The sequence below is a fragment of the Brassica oleracea genome, chromosome C4 (assembly GCF_000695525.1).
Source record: "Brassica oleracea var. oleracea cultivar TO1000 chromosome C4, BOL, whole genome shotgun sequence".
In the NCBI taxonomy this organism is placed as follows: domain Eukaryota; kingdom Viridiplantae; phylum Streptophyta; class Magnoliopsida; order Brassicales; family Brassicaceae; genus Brassica; species Brassica oleracea.
In genome coordinates, this window is record NC_027751.1 from 48,457,721 (window position 1) to 48,479,226 (window position 21,506).

Sequence of the window (21,506 nt, forward strand, 5' to 3'; positions counted from 1 at the left end):
AAAAGTAGGAGGTATTAATTTATTTTGACTATATAATATGGATCCCCCCCAACCAAAAAAAAATGTAACATAAATGACGAGATTACCATACATACGCCAGGCTAATACCATCATCTAAGCTAATCGAATTACACGAAATTCATGACTAAATTACATTGATACTAAGAATATTTATAACGATCCTTTTACTGAACTTTGGTGTATTTATCACGATCTTGGGGAGTCGTCGTCAAAGAAATCGCTAAAAACGTCAGGAATCATTCTTTTGTTATCCAGGTTACCTCCACCGCAATTATCTCCGGAGAATCCTTGAGAGAGCAACATAGTTAAAGAATCTTCCTCAAGATCGTCAAGATCGGCGAAGAAATCCCCCGGCTGATGTTGAAAATCCGGTCTATAAGTGTCGTCAACGTCATCGAACTCCATATTGTACTTACGCTCCTCAACGTCTTCCTCTTTAACCGCTCTGGCCACATAAGGAGAAGGAGGAGTGGATGAGAATGGCATGTGGGACTTATTGGGTTCCTCTTTGTTTTGGGAGACTCTGGACGAGACAGAAGTCGTTGCAGTTGCGGATTTGGAACAAGGGTTTGAAGAGGAGGATGAAGAAGAACGAGTAGAGCCGGCGAGAGCGTTGCGTTGAGTGGGCCATGGATGGTTATGTTCTGATGTGTAAGTAATGACTAACATGTTTGGATCGGTGCGGCTGCGTTCCACTTGTTTCCTAGCTGGACAACCTTTCGAGCTGCTACATCTGTAGTAACCCCTGAGGAACGATTAAGCATTCAAGTAGCCATCAAAGACTCGATTAACTATAATCCAATTAATATGTATCACTTTATTTGTACGTACTTTTTTTATGAGAAAATCTACTTTTCTTTGTTCAAAATTAAGAAGTATTATGAACTTACGATTATGAGGTAAGTTTGCAGCAAATGTCACAATAAGTAATTTAAAGGCTTAATGTGCGCCGTATAAAGATATGTGAACTTTATACTTTATATAGTTTCATGCTAATGATTGCATCTCCAGTTTGGGAAGGGAAGCAAGGCTGCAGATTCTACTTATAATGTGATTTTTTCTCTTAAGAAAAATCACTTTTCAGTATAATTAACATATATATTTTGTTGAAAAATGGTGAGACGAGAACAAATTAACATATTAAATCAGTAATATGACTATATATCATGTTTGTAATGTGTATTCAGGGACATAGTGTTACAAATGTTATATGTACCTGGGATAAGGAGAACCTTTGATGGGTTTTTGACCGTATTTTCGCCAGGCCCACAGATCAGACGGAACCACTTCTCCACTGGACCGGCTGTTCATGGCGGCTGGAGCAGGTATGCACACCACTTTCTTTCCCTGCCCCTTCCTGCATCAGTCGTCGCTAGTAGTCAATATATATGTATCGTATATATTTTTACCCCTTGTGACGTGAGTATACACGTGTATACATGTTAACTGTAATTTTAAATGTTAATTTTGTGATCAATTTATAACATTTTTTTTTTTTTTCAATTTATAACATTGGACACAATGAACTCGGTTTGAAATATAATGGCATGGTAGTTCATTGTTTGGTTTATGAGTTTTACACTTAATATATTTAGACTCCTTTTCAAGTTTGAATCTAAATTTGGAATTCTGTGTAGATAATAACATCATAAATGTAAAGTGAAAGATCGTAACTAAAGCAAACATCGAAAATTTGAAAAGACCAAAACAAGGAGAGACGGATGTAAAATGTAAGATTTGATAAAAAAAAAAAAAAAAAAAGTTCTGATACCAAATGATGAGAATAAAACTTCATTTAAAAAAATTGAGAAAAATAAAAAAAGGTTGCATACTCCTTTGTGAATTACATACACAGAACAAAACCCTAGTTCAGTTTCTCTCTTATGGTTTCATGAAACTGATCTTAAATAAAAATGTAGACGAAATATTAATATGAGCGTTGCTACGAAATTATATTGTAGATAGATCATAGATATAAAACGTTTTGATTTATAACAACTTTTCATTTTTACATTATATATTGTTAGCACATCAGATTATTTTCAAAAAGAAAAAAAATGAAAGTTTGTTGAGTTTTGTTGAGTAGCACAATCGAGTTTTCGAAATGAAAATGGTATGTCATTCATATAGTCAATTAATGAAATCTCGAAATAAAACTAATAAATCACTTATTAAGTTTGATCATGAGCCTAACATTAAATGATCTCGTTTAATCAAGAAGGAAAAAATGATAATTAAAACATGGAGATCAGATTCTAATAAATTTACCTCCTCTTTATGCTAAAATTCTGAGGGGGAGAAGAGATCTGAATCTGCGAAGAAGATGACGTGATATTATTATTATCGACCAGTAAACAGTTTCTTGGACTGTTAGCGCTATCAACGTTGATCATCCCCCACGGCGAAGCTGCTGCGACGGAGGAGGTGGCCATAGCTGGGGAATTACATTTGGATGCATCTTGGATGATGTTTCTTTGCGAAATCCGGATTCTTGGGAAGACACTGCATTGATTCTTGACATGATCATCCACAGTAATGTTTGGAAAGACTGCAAAACTGTTGTTGTTTTTGATATCTCCGGCACCGGAGAAGTTGGCCGGGAGGCTGAGGAGAGGATCTGTCATGCTTACGAACGGGTCGCCGAAGGGATTCATCTGAGAGTTGGCGACGGAGGGAAAATCCACGTGGAAATCTGAAGTCGGCGGCGGAGACAAACTGCTCGGAGATGGACCTTCCGGTGGCCCAGGAGATGATGTCATGTGTCCTGATCTGATTCCTCGTACAACGTCGGTTAGGTCTCCTTGGAAGTTGTCCATGTCTGAAGACTCAAAGACACTGCACATAATATGTCTATGACGCGTGTGTATGTGTGTGTTTTTCTGTATATGTGATATATAACACGGTAAAGAAAAAAAAAGAACGATTGAGAATCCGAGAGAGAAGTAAGATTTATGTCTTAATCGTGTTATGGATGTTGATTATTTTCTTGGGAAAATAGTAAGAGAATGAAGAAGTTAACATTTTACCAAAAAAAAGAGGATGAAGAAGACGAGAATGGTTGATGAAACGAGAGAGATGCTGACTTTCAGTATGTAAACATCTTCGACCACTTCTCCATGTTAGAGGAGGAGGAAGGATCAGATTTGTACTCTCTTTATTTATATATATATAAACTAATAAATATTAAAAGGTGGTGAATGATATAAGGAACTAATATTAATATTATATAATATACGACCAAGTCTTGAGCGTTTAATTGGATTATCTCTTTTTTTTTTCGAACTGATAAAGGGTTAAATCCGGGTATATTAAAAACACAAACCTAATTCTCGGATAGGAGATGAAACCCACGGATGGATCCTCTTCCGGGTATTCAAATGAACCGTAAGTATGAGTTCATATCTGCGTGATCACATGTGAAACTAATAATTTCACACTAGACCAACAGAGCAACACCTCCTCTGTAGAAACCACTAGGCTGGTTTGGATTATCTCTTTTTTAGTTCACTCATTAGTTTTTAGCCTTCAATTCAAATACTGAAAGATGGATGTGTAGTTTGTATTATCTCTTTTCGAGCATACCGTGTTGATTAGTTTTTTGTTCGTTTTCAATTCCTTTTCTTCTTAAATTTGGAACACGTAATTATATGAGTCGGTTACGATCATATGCTGTCAAAAAAACAATTTGTATTGTTGCGGTAAATGATTGGACGGTAAATATCTCACTAGACTCGACCGAAGAATCAATATTCTCTCTGTCGTGTAACATAAATAAATTACCTTATTAACTTTTGACGGCTGTCGTAGTGAGTAATGACTAAATAAATAAATTTCCAAAATATATAATCACATTATTCTGGGTTTTATCGTAATTTTATTGGGTTTGGCCCGTATCCTTTAATATTAAAAACATATTGACAGAAAAAAAAAATAATCACATTATTAACAGTAGTTATATAAATAAAATATAAATGTGAAAGGGCATAATGAGGTGCTGCACTTGTGGGAAAAAAACGTGATTGGGAGGTAAAGCGATCGGCAAACAGCCGCATTTCTCGGAGTACGTCTCGTCATGATCCAATGCCACACGGACACGTAATTATTCTCTAATAGATTTTGTTATTGCCTTGTATACCAAAAAAAATATATTTCTTTATGATCTATATTTCATTCATTTGTTAATTTGAATTATGTTAAATAAGTTTTTTCTTTCAATAGTGCATGGTTAAGAATTGTTTTATGAAAATATTACTTGCAAGTTGCAACTGTTTTTTGAGAGGATTATAATTTATTCATATGCTAAGTTACGGTCCACTATATTTTATTTTCCTTGTTTATCGTTTAGTTTCCTTTATCTTAAACCTGTATGTAGCCTATGGACTTCGATCTTCAGCCTTTAGCTTAATATATAATGTCAAACGTGTTTATACGTAACTGATGTTGAATATTGTCCTCGTTTGTGCCAACAAAAGAATTGTTGTTCTACTGTTATAGTCAACAACTATTGACTTGTGGGTTAAGCGGGTTAGCCTGATTTGTTTTTCCATCTGAAGATTACTATTGATTCAAACGTCAATTATACAAGTGGAACACAAAAACTGGCAGAAAATATTAAAACACTCCCAAAAAGATAACCCCCTAAAAAGGCAGCTCATGATACCCAAACTTGGGTGACTCTAGAACAACTCAAAACTAAACCTGAAAGAAAATGAAGACGGTTAAAATAACCACAAACAGTCGGAAGCGGGTTGTCTGATTAAAAGTAGCAACAAATTAAGAATAAGAAAATAAATCAGTTTCAGTGATTTGCCCCTGGACGCGTTTAGTATATAATTGGAAAAAAAACATAAGTTAGTCGACGTCGACTAATTCGTTATGTTAGAATCGTACGTAAACGACAAACTATAATTTCTACATTTCACCTCCTTAATATCATAAGTTAGTGTGACAAAAAGTATAATAGTAATTAATCATATACTAAAACAAAAAAAAAAGTTCTAAGAACATTTGATTTATTCTTTCCAATTACAACTGCACCGTGGTATTTCTCTTGGGCGTCGGAAAACTACTAAAATATATCACCACCATGTATTTTTTCTGTTTAACCAGAGATCTGGGTATTAGAGTAATCTTTAAGGGAATTTTCAACGTAAAGTATATATATATATAATTGTAAATATTTCGAAATTACGAAAAGTCCAATCAAAATATCTGTTTTGAGAATTTTACGTCGAGAATCCTCCATTAAAGTTTTTCTTATATCATTCTTCTCTAGACATGATTTGTGCTAATACCAAATACTATATGATAAAAAATACGCTCTTTATTAGATTTTCAAAAATTGGGAATACAATAACACCAACTACGTTTAAACCAGGCTACTGGATGTTGGGATTTATTAAATTCATATCCAACTCCGATTAGTACGATATTATCCACTTTGTACCTTAGGTAAACCCGAAAGAATTTACTTTTGGTTTCTTTCCCAAAAGGCCTCGTACTAATAGAGTTGGACATCTCTTTTATATATTAGACTTTTCTTTGTCTAATTTTCAAATTGGGATTTTGTTTGATATTTCACATTCCCCTTCTCAAACTAAGGACCACACTTATCTCGTGTGTTTCTTTCCTTTGAGAATGCGCCTCCCATAACATTTCGTTCCTTTAAGAATGTCATCACAGGTTCCATGATCATCTTGACTGTTTCTGCCGAATCTCTCTTATTCTTACTTGAAGGGTATTTTGGTCTTCTTGCAACCTGCCTCTAATACCAATTGTTGGGATTTATTAAATCCATGTCCAACTCTATATTGTCCGATTAGTACGATATTGTCCACTTTGGACCTTAGGTAAGCTGGCATGAATTTACTTTTGGTTTCCTTCACAAAAGGCCTCGTACTAATAGAATTGGACATCTCTTTTATATATTAGACTTTCATTCGTCTAATTTTCGACGCTAGACTTTTTTTGATATTTCACGCTATAGATCCGGTGGTACCAACATATTTTTCAGTTGTGATATCTCTCCTCGTTTTTCAAGAAATATTGCCATGTTTGTTTACGTGTCGCGCGACCTGCGACCTGCGATTAAGATTACGTTCGTTTACGTGTCGCGCGACTTGCGACTTGCGACCTGCGACTAAACCTGCGACTTGCGACTAAAACTATGTTCGTTTACGTGTCGCGCGACCTGCGATCTGCGACATGCGACCAGTCGCGCGATCAAAATTTTCTTAATTTTTAGTCGCTGGTTTTTCGGGCGACTGGTCGCGCGATCAGTCGCGCGGCATCAAAACGAACAACGACCTGCGACTTGCGACCAATCGCAGGTCGCATGTTACGCGACAGCAAAACTAACAACAACCTGCAACCTGCGACCTGCGATCAGTCGCATGTCGCATGTCGCAGATCGCAGGTCGCGCGACATGTAAACGAACACGGCCTATGTCCCCAAAATGAAAATCTCGTAAATAACTTCCAAAAGTTATATAAGTCGGCCTGGTTTGTCAACTACAGTATATAACACAAGAATACATTCTTTCTTCGTCACGGATTTCTGTTTGTAAAAACACACACATACACATATACTATATATATATATATGAGAAATTTTTTAAATCTAACTTATATTTAAAAATAAATTTTATTAAAATATTATATATTTTACTATTTTCTTACTAATATTTAATATAGATTTGATATATATTAAATCAATTTGTATAAAACTAATAAAAATGATATAAAATTGTATAATTATCAAAACTTTAGCCTAAACAATATTTATAAAATTTGTAAATATATAAGAAACTAATGTTCTCACGATTAGATATTTAATTTTTTTTGAAATTGTAGAAATTTTTGAAAGTTTTAGTAATACATATTGTATAATTATACAAAATTAATAATATTTTTAAATTTGAAATGCTATATATGAATATATTTATTTTATAGATGATGTATGAGTTATTGTCATATTTAAAAAAAGTTTACCTAAAAGAAATATCAATATTAAATGTAATATATGAATTATTACTATATTCTAATAAATTTGCCAAAAATATAAATCAACATTAAATGAAATTATCCATGTCATATTTTTCGGGAAGCCATATCATCAATTTCAGTAGTCATGTCATATTTGTTTTGTGAAATTGATTGTAAAGATGACATGTGACAAAATCACTTCTCAAATATAGTATGAACTATTGCCATATTTAAAAAAAAGTTTACCTAAAAAAATATCAATATTAAATGTAATATATATATTATTACCATATTCTAATAAATTTGCCGAAAATATAAATCAACATTAAATGAAATTATCCATGTCATATTTTTCCAGAAGTCATGTCATCAATTTCAGTAGTCATGTCATATTTGTTTTGTGAAATTGATTGTAAAGAGGACATGTGGCAAAATCACTTCTCAAATATAGTCTAAGGGAAATACTCCTTCCGTTTCTGAATAAGTGTGAAAATAATATTTTTCACACAGATTAAGAAAGTTGCTAAAATATATGTAAGTTGTTATTAATTACACCACTCTCACAAATAGTACTTAATATAAATAAAATTATTTATAAAATCAATGTTCTTTGCAATTAATTTTTATCCGAAAGTAAATATAATTTGCATTGAAATTGTAAAGTGACACTTTTTGTGTAACAAGTGATTTAGCTTATTTGTCATAATTTTCATGATTTTAGATAATTTTGCTTATTTGTCATGTTCTAATTAGGTTTAAGCTGAGTCATTAATTTATTAATAGTTTTTAGCTGATTTCAGAATCTATATCTATACTATTATTTATGAAGTGATCTATACTATTATTTGTCATGATTTCTATGATTTTAGGTAATTTTGCTTAATTGTCATGTTCTAATTAGGCTTAAGCTGAGTCATTAATTTATTAATAATTTTTAGTTGGGTCCATAATTTATTAATTTAAATAATATAACTATAAAATATGTAATTAGATATATAATTATTTTTATTTTGCTTATTTGTCATGTTTTTATTAGGTTTTATTTTTGTCATTGATTTATTAATAATTTTTAGCTGAATCACTAATTTACTAATTTAAAAAATATTCGTATTGAATTTTATATATGATAAAAAACGAATTTCAACTTAATAATATTTAAATCTATATGTTATATTAAAATTCTTATTTTCTTATTTGTCATATTTTATTAGATTTTAAGCTTTTATATAGGTAATTGATTTATTATTAATTTTTAATCGAGTATTTATTAATTTTCACAAAATATGTAAAGAATTTTATATATAATAAAACACATATTTTATTTTGATAATATTAAATTTATATGTTATATTAAATAATTAATTATAAACTAATATAATAAAATTTTGAAAATGTATTTAAAAATTAAGAGAATTCTTATATATATTGTATTGCTATCTGAAAACAATATTTTTTATTATGAAGTTAAAAAACTAAGATATAAAACAGTTTATAATTAAATATTAGTCAAACAAAAATATTTATATAAAGATATTTTCTAAACTATTTCTAATATACGATTGTTTTAAAACTTTTAACACAATAATAAGCACATAGTTTGATAAACATTTTTTTGACATATATAAATAATTTGATTTTTGATTAAGGAGAATTTACAAAATATGACTCAAAACTTGATTTTGATTGCAAAAGTATACCCAAACTTGAATCAAATGCAAAAGTAACCCAAAATCCTTGTGAAATTACAGCCAGCCCCTTGTGACCAAACAAAAAAACTCATTTTTACGAATATAGCCCCGCTAAGTCTTCTGAGTCTTTTGAGATTCTATTAAGTCTTCTGGACGACGTCCACGGAAGTCGTCTGGTATAGTTGATCCTAAAAATAATTTATAAATTTTGTAAACAATATTTTGATAAGCGAAAAAACAAAATCATGTAATTATAAACTGTTTTAAGTGATATAAATTCAGATATAATAAAATTGAATTGTTTTCAACATAGATAAGTGAAAGTAGTGAATCATGATATTCTTTGGTCTAGGGTTTGACAACATATGTTGTAGTATTGTATGTATTATTAGGGTTAGATTTTGGAAAGATTAAATGTTGTTTTGAAAAATTAAATTTTTACCTACATGTGATTATTTCTGTGTATAATAAACATTTTTTTAGTTTAATTTGATTTTATGAAGTCGTCTGGCGATTAGAAGACTTCTCTGAAAGTCTTCTAACTCCCGGTAAAAATATTTTAGTTTCCCGCTAAAAATATTGAAGTCTTCTGGGCGACTTACAAGTAAGTCGTCTAATAAGTTTTCTGATAGAAAATATTTAACCTTATTGAAATTTTTGTCTCCATATATAAAGAAAATTTACATAATCTCTCTATTCCTCTCAAATGGCTGCAACAAAAATGGTATGTTCCCCATTCTAAAACTCTCCAACATCTCTCTAATTTTTTGAACTGATAAACACCAAACTTTATTGTTTTTGTCTCATGTCTTTCTCAATAATTTATCTTGTTTTGCAGGTTTTTCATCACAAGGTTCTCATCTTCCACTAATTTAAAGGTAGATTTATTAATTTTAGATATGTATTTTTGTGTATTCTATAAAAGTAGATATATCTAATCTTCCACTCATTTTCTCTGTTTTTAAGCCTTTTAAACGTTTTTGGAGATGCAAGTTTTTCAGATATGGATTTGGATATGCAGTTTTTCAGATCTGGAAGACTTCTGGGCTAGAATACTTCCAAACGACTTCCAGGAAGTCTTCTAACGGGGTCTTCTCCCATGTCTCAATTTCATAATAGATATGAGCGTTTTGGTAAGTTTTTATGTCTGATTTTTTTTCATTTGGTAACCTCATGTTGCATAAAATTCGTACCTTTTTCCAAACTAAAACTCTACAAACTCACTCTAATCTCTTTGACTTGAAAACACTAAACTTTATATGAATTTTTCATTTTCGTCTCATGTCTTTCTCGCTAATCTATCTTTTTGTTACATGTTTTTAATGAGATGGTTCTCATATTTCACTTGAATATGTACTTTGTGTGTTCTATAAAAGTATGTCTATCTAATTTTTCTCTTATTTTCTCTGTTTTAAGCCATTTGAACGTTTTTTGATATTATATGCAGGTTTTTCAGATATGGGTTTGATATACATGTTTTTCAGATCTGGATCAGACTTTGGAAGACCTATGAGAAGTCTTCTCGAAAGTCTTCTAAAATATAATGCACTAGAAGACTTCCAGAAAGTCTTCAAGAAGACTTCTTTTGGAAGTCTTCCAGAAGACTTCAAAGAAGTCTTCCAGACGACTTCCTGGAAGTCTTCTGACGGGGTCTTCTTCCATATCAAGTGAAGTCTAAGCTTGTCTTTGTAGATGAATGATCTATAATAGTTTTGTTTGTGTTATGTTTTGTGATTTGCATGTGTACTCCTTTAGTTGTGACTTTTTTTAAATTTGAAAAGATATTAATGAAACAGTTTGGTAAATATGTTCATTTTTCACAATATTATCTTGCAAAAATTACTTGACCCAATTGAATTTATTGATACAACTTCAATAGCAAAACACAATAACACAAAAAATTAATCAAATTTACTACAACTAAGGGAGAATAATTCTCAAGAAAACTTAGTCAAATTTACAAAAGATAAAACATTACATAAGTTCAAAGCTAGAACACTTTCATTAGATACATAAGTAAAAAGTATATCTTATGATCTGAGAAGACACATTAAACCATGTTACTTGATATTCTTGAAGTTAGTTAACACTTTTGAAAATTAAATGAACATATCTTAAAGTTACTTAACAAATTTACAAAAACTAACATAGAAGACTTTCACAGAAGTCTTCTATGTTAGTTATAAACTTTACTAAGCATGAATATTGGTAACCTCATAAATATCACCAATTAAGGTATAAATTTCATTCAGTAGCTCCAATATTGACTAATATGCATGAATTAAGAAAAAAAATTAAAAAAATCTTTATAGTTGTAGAGAAAATGAAAGTTTATTAAACATTGGAGCAGATCTGTTAGACTTCTAGGAAGTCGTCCATTTATGTTAGTTTTGCAATTGATTTTTAACCTAAACGACTTACATGAAAGTCGTCCATCTTTGTTTGTTAAAAAAAACTCGAGACGACTTACATGTAAGTCATCTACGGAAAACGAGTTAGTTTTTCATTTGACCGGATTATGTCAGAAATTTTACTTTTCCTGGACGAGTCGTCCGTCTGACGACTTCAATGTAAGTCGTCGGACGGACGACTTTTGTGTAAGTCGTCTAGAAAAAAATAATTTTTTTTGTTTTACTTTTCAATTGTCAAACTAACCTGTGACGACTTCCATGTAAGTCATCAGTCGTCTAGGTATAACAAAATATTGATTTTTTAATTTTCTACTGGACGACTTACGTGGAAGTCAAATTTCTGACACAATCCGATCAAATGCAAAACTAACCCGTTTACTTTAGATGACTTACATGGAAGTCGTCTCGATTTTTTTTTTAACAAATAATGATGGACGATTTCCATGTAAGTCGCCTATAAAAACACATTTAAAAGTCAATTGCAAAACTAATCTCTGCATTGACCAGAAGACTTCCAGGTAAGTCGTCTGGACGAACAAATCTGGGAAAAAAGTTGATTTCATAGTTTCAACCAGTGAGATAACTTGTTTAGTACACATAAGTCTTTTCCAAGCACCCAAAATCTCAAACAAAAGTGACCAACCAAGAATCGTAAGCTTCAATGGCTCTATGAACCATAAAAAATTTAGAATCAAAACCTTGGTTTTTCTTTGATGAATATGGAGAGAAATTGAAAGAGACGTTGTTTTTAGTTCATAAGAATTGAGAAAGAAAGAGTGTAAACCGATTTTTAGGTGCAATAAGAGCTTCAAATTGGTTGTTCATGGTGGTTGGTATATTGATGGCAATGGCAATGTTGTGATTACTTGAGGAAGATGAGGGTGATAGAGTAAAATATGCATTTAAAAAAAAAAGTGATGGCATTTTCGTGAATAATATGAACTTTGGGGATGAAAGAAACAAGTCAAAGTTCCAAAAAAACGTGGCTTAGTTTTGTGTTTGAGTTCAAGTTTTGAGTCATATTTGCAAAAACCCCTTTGATTTCACTATTTTTTTTTGAGCAAACAATTTAACTATTTAAAATCATAAATAATAACTTAACATATGACTGAGTTCAAAACAAATTTTGTTGCTTTTACTTTAAACCAGTTTAAGTTTAATCCGTGAAAAACTATAGCTTCAGTTAGTGACCACTAGAAGAATGAAAAAAAATAAAATTTTATTTGAGGAATTGAAAAATAAAAAAAATATATGAATTTTTGTTCAATTTGTTCCTTATCAAAATTGGATAGGAATTTTTTTCTTATAAATTCATCCCTCCACGGCGAATTTAGAAGAAAAAAGTGGGTATCTACCTTTCATTAATTTGACTAAAATTTCAACATATCAGGTTTAAATTTTGAGGAACAAATAATTCACCATAATTTTTTTCCTTTAACATGTTCACCTATTAGAGTTTTATAATGCTGATTTTTGGATTAATAAGACATAAAATAATATTCGTAAGATGATTATGCTCGCATATGTAGGCAAAACACTTAGTGACACTTATTATGGAACAGAGCGAGTATGTAACTGTTTATACATTGTCAAATAAACTTATGAAACAAATATAGTTGTTTACATCACGTTAGATATAATAAGTGGCCAAAATGGTAGAAGAACAATTCTTCATACAACATTTTTATATATACCAACACATAATTTATAATTTACACAAATCTCAGTTGGTTTCTTTAAAAATACATACAGAACTCAGTTGGTATGTATAGGTTGGCTGTACATTGATTGAATATTGGTGCCAACTAATTATACGTTTGCCGTTATCCCATTCTAAATTTGCCATATTGTTGCCAACTATTTATATACTACTTTTACATATATATATACCATCTCACCAAAAGTTTTAATAACATTTTTCTGGTTAAATCCCTTTATCAAAAAAAACATAGGGTTTTCTGGTTGATCACACACACAAATACACACACACATATATATATATATATATATATATGGAATCACAGTATATCTTATCAGTAGCTGAACCGCCTCACTTGCCCTGAGATTGTGTAACTTAGTCATAACACCATCAAAACAAACGAATGTCCCTTCCGCAATATCATCAGCTACAACCATCTTAACACGATATTTAAAAGAAAACAAATAACCCGAAGTGAAATCAGTGTGATTCATGTGATAAAAAGGTAACCAACTATCATATTATACCAAATTGCTACATACCACAGAGACCCGACCGCATGAGGATTATTGCAACGCGCACATTCAAAAGAAGTGACAGTGCGCTGCAACTTATTGCTGCACTTAGAACACGCAACATAGCACCACCCCTTGTCCGCTTCAACTCAGAAATTCTCCCAGTGCATAAGAAATCGATTTCCTGCGGTTTAAACATCAACATCACGTGCAGTCAAAAACGACAATATCAATATATAAACACACGAATGTGCTAATTGCATATACATAACTCATTACCTAGGGCGGAGCGGTAGTGATAAAATTGTTAAGCCCAGCAATTGTCACAGACTCAACCTTCGCATAAGACTTCAGGAGAGGTGCAGCGGCCGGAAGACCAGTGTCTCTAGCCACCAATCCGAACATAAATTTACGAACGTCAACATCACAAACTTTCAACGTATGCTTACATACTCAAAACAGACCAAGCTTACCTGAAAAAGAAAGACTCCCCTGCGCGTGTCTCTTTATCGTAATAAACATGCGTTCCTAACGTCGCGTTGAGGAATAAACGACCTACACATAATAGGGAAAACAAATGGAAAAGGGATTACACATACTATTATATGTCACCATACGAAATAAGCAACATAATACCTCCAACCATCTTCGGATTTATGCTTGTGGCAACAATCACTTTAGGATCACCACGCATGCCTCCAAGCTTCTGGTGAAATGAAACGGCTTGAGCGTCGAACAGGCTAAGAGTTACAGACACATCACAGCACATTTTTAACAACCGTTAGTGTAGCTAAAATGATTAACCAACTATAAAAGATTTAAAAATAAAATTTAAATCACTTTTCTAGTTTGACGGTGACCATGACACGGTTTTTGTCCTCCGGAGGGTCAGACACGGTGCTCTTCACAGCCACGATCTCACCAATAATATCTACAGAGTTCAATATCGACATCAGAAAGCTCCGTGGCTAATCAGACAATAATCCATAAAGCACAAATCCCATACAGATAAAAAGACATCTATACGACCACATCTGTACCTGGAAGCTGAGTGTTTGTATTGGCTAAACCAACCAACTCGGTTTGGTTACGGAACCGGAATCCCTTTGCAGGTATTGGTGAGACCGGATTAGATAACACGTCAAACTCAGTGGAATCGTTAGACTAAATCATCAAAGAAGAGTCCGCAAGCTTGAAGTTCTGAGCACATCGAGCCACGTCGAAGCCAGAAACAAAATATATCGTCCCGACGGTGAGTCTCTCTCGGAACTTTGGAAGCCCATTCGCGTTGATAGTAGCTTGCATCAAAGTTGACTGAAACAAATAAGATCTAGAAATCAGAAAACGAACGAAAACAGATCTAAAGAGAACACGAAGAATCAAACTTACATTCACGTACATAAGCAGCATATCGACCCACATCAGCTCGCCACCGCGTTTGACGTTCCTCGCCTCCCAGAACCGTAGAAGCCGGGCCTCAAACGGAAGAGCATTTGCTGGACTTCAGGTCAGAGAAGAAGACTCTCGAAATAGCCATAACAATAGGAATCGGAAAATCTCAAGAGAAATAAGGAGAGGGTGCGTTCGAGATCTATGGATACTTACATATTTATACAGATCCACACCGCTCGGGATCAAACGGCGCATCGAAGAGTCTGAGCGAGTGATCGAATTTAATTGGAATAAAGACGACGACATAACTCCGGCCGCTTCAGTTAAGGGGGAGGTATCGCAGGCGTCACGCGTCGCCGATGCAGAGAAGATAGACGCGAGATCAATTAGGGTTAGAGACATCGCAATGTCTATCGGGCCGGAAGTAAAAAGAAAGATAACATCTCCCGTTTAATGAAACGCAGCGCTCCGTCTCCGTGGACACGTGTCGGCACAGGATCACAAGACTTATCTACGTGGCATGCCTACGTAGGTAAAGGAGAAGAGATTAAACAGTTATATATATATATATATATATATGAATGTTCTTGTATTACAGATTAAAATAAACTAAGAGTTGTATCATGGTCATAAATTCCTCACATGGTATTAGCACTTATGCATGTTGAACATAACTAGAATAAGTCTTTATTTGTAATCTAATTTCATAATTTATTGGAATTGATGCCCATGTTACAATTTCACCTACTTGGTTATTTTTTGTTGGCTAGGTGGTTGACAACACATTTTCTGTTGATAAAATAAAATAGAGGAGTTTAAAAAACTAGCTGCTAGAATTGTATTGGTCAAATTAAAAGAACCCATTATCAGCCGATAACTGTACAAACATATGTTTTGTGAAACTAGCATAGCTGATAAAACATATGTTTGTACAGTAATCGGCAATTTCAAATGCTTATCCGGCACATTTAATATAATTCCATCTCGATGTCATGGAAAAAAAGTTCAGAAAAGTTTAGTCCAGCCCTCTTAATCATTCAATGTTAAGAGAAAAAAAAACAGTATAAACAACAGAATATATAATAAGGTCAAATACGTAGGGAGGGATATATCATATATTCCATAAACTTATATATTTGGGCACACCAGCAGAATATAACAATCCAAAATTTTGATGCCAGAACAATTAGCAAAATGTAACGATCTATGGTACTAAACTGCTAATCGGCCCTCGTCTCTAGTGGCAAGCAAATTCATATGAAACCGGAACTTAGACCATCGTTAACCCTAGTCTTTTAACTGAGAATTTTATTTTCGGACAAGAGACGGTTTTTAACTTTTCTTAGATTTTAACTAAGAAAAATTAAGAACCATCTCTTAGATATAAGAGCAGTTTTTTAACTGAAAAATGTAAAAAAATAAATGTCAAATCATAAGTTAAGAACTCCAACTAAGAGACCGGACTTAATCATGCTGTTATACACTTTCTGAAAAAAACGGCAGGGATTTATACATTGTTTATTACAATAATTAAATGGAGACCGGACGGTGCGATAAGTAAAAACAATATAAGTCATGCCTCCCTCGTTCCACGGTGACGCATGTGGAAAGGATTCAATAATAACAAAATTAAGTAATGGTAAACAACTCAGCATACTGAAAACAAAATAAAAATAATGTTGACAAAGAAAATTAAGCACAGAATTTGATTGGTAACCACGAAAACATGTGTTTTAGATCGGAAACGTTTGATTATATACATTCAGTGTTTAAAACTAGCATGTGAGACAGCCGATTACTGTACAAACATATGTTTTGTGAAACTTGTGAATGAATTTAGTACATACACTATACAAATACAAGTTACATTTTTGTTTGGTTTTAGACTTTTGAACACTAGAGGATGTCTCTATACAAGTTACATTTTTGTTTGGTTTTAGATCAGGGTACAACTCCCTAGCAAACCACACACCAGAGGATGTCTCTCCACGAACAACAACTGCCTTTGATTGGATTAAGGATTTATGGGCAAGCGAATGCTCACCAAAGTTGAAAGTCTTCATGTGGTCGATCATTCAAGGTACTTTGGCTCTAGGGGAAAACCTACAAAGAAGAGGAATCAACCCAGAAGCTAAATGCCCTAGATGCCAGGATACATAGTCACCTATACATACCTTCTTCTGGTGCTCTTTTGCGCAACAAGTGTGCAGTACCGGTCCTGAAATGAAAAAAGACCACAAACAATTTTAAAAAAATTGGCCATTTTTATAAATTTTGTAGATAATTTTTTTTTTTTTAAAATGATTTATGCAAATATTTTTTGTGGACTGGAAGCGGGTGCTTGTAATGCTTCCCCTCAGGGAAGCCACTGCAAGTGTGGCGCCCCCCTCAAAGATGAAGTTCACTTAGCGACCGACGACATTTTTGAAGCGGCTGTGGTGAGATTCAGATCAACAATTTGCCTTCCGCCATCTGGGGTTCCAAACACCATCCTCCCTTGGATATGCTGGTCAATATGGAAAGATCGTAACTCTCTTACCTTCGAAAACAAGCTATCACAACCGGAGGAAGTGACCACTAAGGGATTAGCATGGACAAGGGAATGGAATCAAGCACAATCAAGCAAAATGAATCTACAGATCACCAACCTGCAAGCAGGTCGACCTGGAGAAAGAATAATCGAAGCCCCGTTTAGTACTTCACCACCTGCAGAACGGATGCGGCTTGGGATGCAGCGAGGAAGAAAGCGGGCTTAGCATGGATCTTCTCAGGATCAAAGGAACCCATCCTCAATCGAGGTTCTATGGTACATGATTTCGTCGATTCAGCGCTAGTAGCTGGCGGTTCGAGAAAGCTTGTATATGGCAGTAAACCAGGAGATTTCACACCTCTGAGTCTACTCCGACAACTCAACGCTCATTGGAACTATTACCAACAAGACACAAAGGAAAGATCTGCTGGGAATCACCATGGATATTCAAGCTCTCTCCTCTGTATTTGTTTCTATTGCGTTTTTTTTATATTCCCCGAAGGATAATGTCGAGGCCGATCTTCTGGCAAAAGTGGCTCTCAGAAATTCTTTAGTTTAATGGGATGTTGGACCGAATTTAGCTTTATTTAAATTAATTAAAACTTCTGTGACAAACAAAAAAAGTGACTTTAGAACAAGTTTCATTCTCTTCATCTACTATGTATTCCTTCTGTTTTTTTTGATACATGACATTTTAAAAGAGTTTTTTATTCCAAACTAGATTACATTTTGTGTTTCAAAAAAAACTAGATTACATTTTCAAATTTTAATGAAAATTTTATTAAATATTTATGTGATATGACTATTTGTATTCTACAATTGATTTTACTATTGGTTAACTTGTGTTTAAATAAATAAATAACTAATGATGTATATTTTTTTGAAAATATAAAAATTAAATATTTTCTTAATCTATGCTCAAAATCTTAAAATTTATCTAATAAAAAATGGAGATAGTATAATTTATTATCTTGCATCTGTTTAAATTTTTAATACTTTGCATCATAGTAGTTTTAGCCACTCTGTCTTTTTTTTTCCAAAATCACCAATTAATATCTTTGATTTTTTATTTTTTTTAAATTCTACACACTTTCTAATGATAATCGTAAGCTAGAAAACAAGACGAATAGCTAGTATTTAAAATAATAAAATTGTATCAGTGAGAATAATCTCTTATGACGTTGAACCAAATTGCAGGAGCATGTTCCAAGTATGTGTATATAAAGACTTTTAGGTCTAAAAGGTGCACATAATCAAAATCTGTGATGACTTTAAGTTCGTAACACATCTTATAATATTCTTATACAGCTAAAAGATCGTCGTCTCACACTAGAGGTTAACTACATTTCTGTGATAAACTTTACTGATTTATCTTATTGGGTTTTACGAAGGCTTCTTTACACATGTGAAATGAATAACTTTGCGTAAAATCGGCCATAGTCACCCTCTATTTTTTATTTGAATCATCCCTCTATTTTTTATTTGAATCATTTAAAATAAGCTATATATAACATAATCATAAGTTTATATTTTATTTAGGCATAACTCGTTTCAACTGACTGTAGTTCACCTATTCACCGACGTCTCATATGATTTCGATTTTCAAGTAGTGACGAACGTGCTTAAAGTTTTGAAACTTTTTTAATACCAAAATAATGTTCAAGTAAAAGGCCCAAAGATAGACACTAGACAGTCCAAAGCTCATATCACTAAGATATAGGCTCATAAACTAAAGAGCCTGAATCGTTATTTTTTGCCTCATGAGGCCCAAATCAAACATAGGGGTCGATTGTACAACTCAAGAGAAATGAGGTGCTTATGCAATATTATAATAAATTAAGGGGCTAACATGTTATTAACCCGTTTATACTTCAGTTTGTTTTAGTCCGTTTCGCTATTAGACGCGGATCTGCGAGATCGATCTAGAGGAAGAAGAAGGAAGCGATGGCGGCCATGGGAGCAGGACCAGATCACCTCTTCAATCTGAGAAACCAATTCTACCTGGGAGCTTATCAAACGGCGATCAACAACAGCGAGATCCCTCACCTCTCGCCGGAGGACGCCGTGGAGCGCGACTGCCTCGTCTTCCGCTCCTACATCGCCCTCGGTAGCTATCAGGTTTCTCTCTCTATTTCATCTCGATGATGTATCTCGTCTCTCTAGATTGGCTGATCTGTTAATTCGAATTTAATTTTGTGTTGTAAAGCTTGTCATCAGCGAGATCGATGAATCCGCCGCTACTCCACTGCAGGCAGTCAAACTCCTCGCTATGTATCTATCGAGTCCTGCTAATAAGGTGATTCAGAAATATACGATTTGATTTGTGTTCCGAAGAACGCTACAAGCTGAAATGAAACTCGCGAGATCATGATTTTCTCGGAAAATTGAGTTTTCCCGTGAAAGTTAGTTGAATAAACGCCGTGATACTATATTAGAACTTGTGTACATATGATCACTTTCTCATTAACTTTGAATCTTAAGCTTTACAAATAGTTTATATACAGAGTGTTAATAATTGTAAGCGAGTGTGTGCCCGTATGTTGTTATTATCTCCGTACCTGTGATAGTCAGTGACAGTGAGCTAATGGTAATGTTCAAGAAATTGATATGCGGTAGTTAGGCGCTTTATAGAGGATTTTAGGACTGATTTTTGGAATATTAATTTCGCTTATGACCAATTTTTGTCAGCTTAGGCAGAGCCTAGACCGTTTTATAACATTGGCTAACCGTATTTACAAAATAGTAGAATGGATGTTTAATTTCTTTGTGTTTTGATCAGGAATCAACCATCTCAAGCTTGAGGGAATGGTTGGCAGATTCAACAATAGGCAACAATGCTACTTTGCGACTGGTTGCTGGTATTGTTTTCATGCATGAGGAAGATTATAGTGAAGCTCTGAAGCACACTCATGCTGGAGGAACTATGGATCTGTAAGCCTTTTTTGTTTTTTTTTTACTGGAGTGGAGTAAGGTTATGTTTTCATATGCTCAAAGGTTATTACTTGCTTTTGAATTTTTAGGCATGCGTTGAACGTCCAGATATTCATTAAGATGCACAGATCAGATTATGCTGAGAAGCAGCTTGGAGTTATGCAACAATATGACGAAGACCACACTCTCACTCAACTTGCAACCGCTTGGTTTAACCTTGCAGTGGTATAATGACAAAATATACAATTTGGTTTTTGGTTTATTGTATAAAGAATCCGTTTTTTTTTTTCGTATACTAAGTCAGTTCTGTGATTTCAGGGTGGCTCGAAGATACAAGAAGCGTATCTAATTTTCCAGGATTTCTGTGAGAAGTATCCCATGACGTGCTTGATCTTGAACGGTAAAGCAGTTTGCTGTATGCAAATGGGTAATTTTGATGAAGCTGAATCACTACTCCTTGAAGCACTCAACAAGGTAACTGATTTCTCATACTGCACTCGCTTTCTTGGCTTTTCTTTATATGGGCAAGTGTCAAAATCATTTTTTGGGTGATTGCAGGATGCTAAGGACCCAGAAACTCTTGCAAACCTTGTCGTCTGCAGTCTTCAAATTGGCAAGTCCTCTTCACGTTACTTAAGGTAAAAATTGCGGCCACTTATAAAAGCTAGCTGAGAGTAATGCTTATTGGGTCCATTTATGTATCTCCTATTCTTCTTTTACAGCCAGCTGAAACTATCACACCCAGAACATGTGCTCGTGAAGCGTGTTTCATCAGCCGAAGATAACTTTGAGAGAGCGGTTCAATCTGTGGCCTGAAGACGACTCTTCCATGGTTCAAGCTGTGCAGTATCGGTTTGCTTTACCACATAGTCTCCCGTGTTTGGTAAACCCACCAGAATAACCCCTTTCTGTCTTGTCTTTTTTTGAGATCAGTATATGAACCAGATTTTGTCATTGGGTGTGTTACATTTACCATTTCATTACTTCTAAATATAAAGCTCCACCGTTCACTCTCTTACTATTTACCTAGCCAAACTGAAATAGGAATACGATTGATTTGACTCAATAACCTAATTGAATTCATATGTGTGCATGGATTCATAGCATGTCCATGGCCAATCTCATGAACAGATGGTTTGTATCTAAATTAGAATAATCAGCGGCTAAAACAAAACAAAACAAGAGCTTCAGACTTGTACCAATGTTACATCTCTGCATTTTTCGTTCAATGAAACGAATGGGATTGGACACAACATGATAAAAACTTCGTAACCAAGTGAAACTATAGTATAAACCATGAAACACTATTATAAAAAAAAAATTGGTTCGGTTTAG

The 21,506-nt window shown here is 33.6% G+C and overlaps 2 protein-coding genes across 4 annotated transcripts; one reads left to right on the forward strand and one right to left on the reverse strand.

Annotated features, from left to right (window-relative positions):
* On the reverse strand, positions 1-3,134 carry LOC106340230 (probable WRKY transcription factor 35). Of its 3 annotated transcripts, none has more exons than XM_013779109.1 (4): positions 3,048-3,134; positions 2,290-2,856; positions 1,238-1,378; positions 38-766 (listed from the first exon to the last, which is right to left on the reverse strand). In XM_013779109.1, the coding sequence occupies exons 2-4, from the start codon at positions 2,835-2,837 to the stop codon at positions 208-210; spliced, it is 1,248 nt and encodes a 415-aa protein (XP_013634563.1). In that variant the 5' UTR covers positions 2,838-2,856; positions 3,048-3,134; the 3' UTR covers positions 38-207. The 3 variants fall into 3 exon arrangements, with proteins under 3 accessions (XP_013634562.1, XP_013634563.1, XP_013634561.1); XM_013779107.1 differs by having other exon boundaries at positions 2,290-2,900; XM_013779108.1 differs by having other exon boundaries at positions 1-766; positions 2,290-3,134.
* Positions 3,135-19,132: 15,998 nt separating this feature from the next.
* Positions 19,133-21,189, forward strand: LOC106337284 (coatomer subunit epsilon-2-like). The gene is made up of 7 exons (XM_013776370.1): positions 19,133-19,358; positions 19,447-19,536; positions 20,020-20,171; positions 20,261-20,396; positions 20,490-20,645; positions 20,730-20,809; positions 20,894-21,189. Exons 1-7 carry the CDS (start codon positions 19,185-19,187, stop codon positions 20,985-20,987), a joined length of 882 nt encoding a protein of 293 aa, XP_013631824.1. The 5' UTR covers positions 19,133-19,184; the 3' UTR covers positions 20,988-21,189.
* The last annotated feature ends 317 nt before the right edge of the window (positions 21,190-21,506 follow it).

Excerpts from the sequence above, each read along its gene's own strand:
- LOC106340230 (XM_013779108.1), bottom strand. The coding sequence starts at position 2,864 with ATGTGCAGTGTCTTTGAGTCTTCAGACATGGACAACTTCCAAGGAGAC. Across the intron at positions 1,379-2,289 it reads AATTTTAGCATAAAGAGGAG|GAAGGGGCAGGGAAAGAAAG; the intron begins GTAAATTTATTA and ends CGACTGATGCAG. Across the intron at positions 767-1,237 it reads AAAGGTTCTCCTTATCCCAG|GGGTTACTACAGATGTAGCA; the intron begins GTACATATAACA and ends ATCGTTCCTCAG.
- LOC106337284 (XM_013776370.1), top strand. The coding sequence starts at position 19,185 with ATGGCGGCCATGGGAGCAGGACCAGATCACCTCTTCAATCTGAGAAAC. Across the intron at positions 20,646-20,729 it reads TCCTTGAAGCACTCAACAAG|GATGCTAAGGACCCAGAAAC; the intron begins GTAACTGATTTC and ends GGGTGATTGCAG. Across the intron at positions 20,810-20,893 it reads TCCTCTTCACGTTACTTAAG|CCAGCTGAAACTATCACACC; the intron begins GTAAAAATTGCG and ends CTTCTTTTACAG.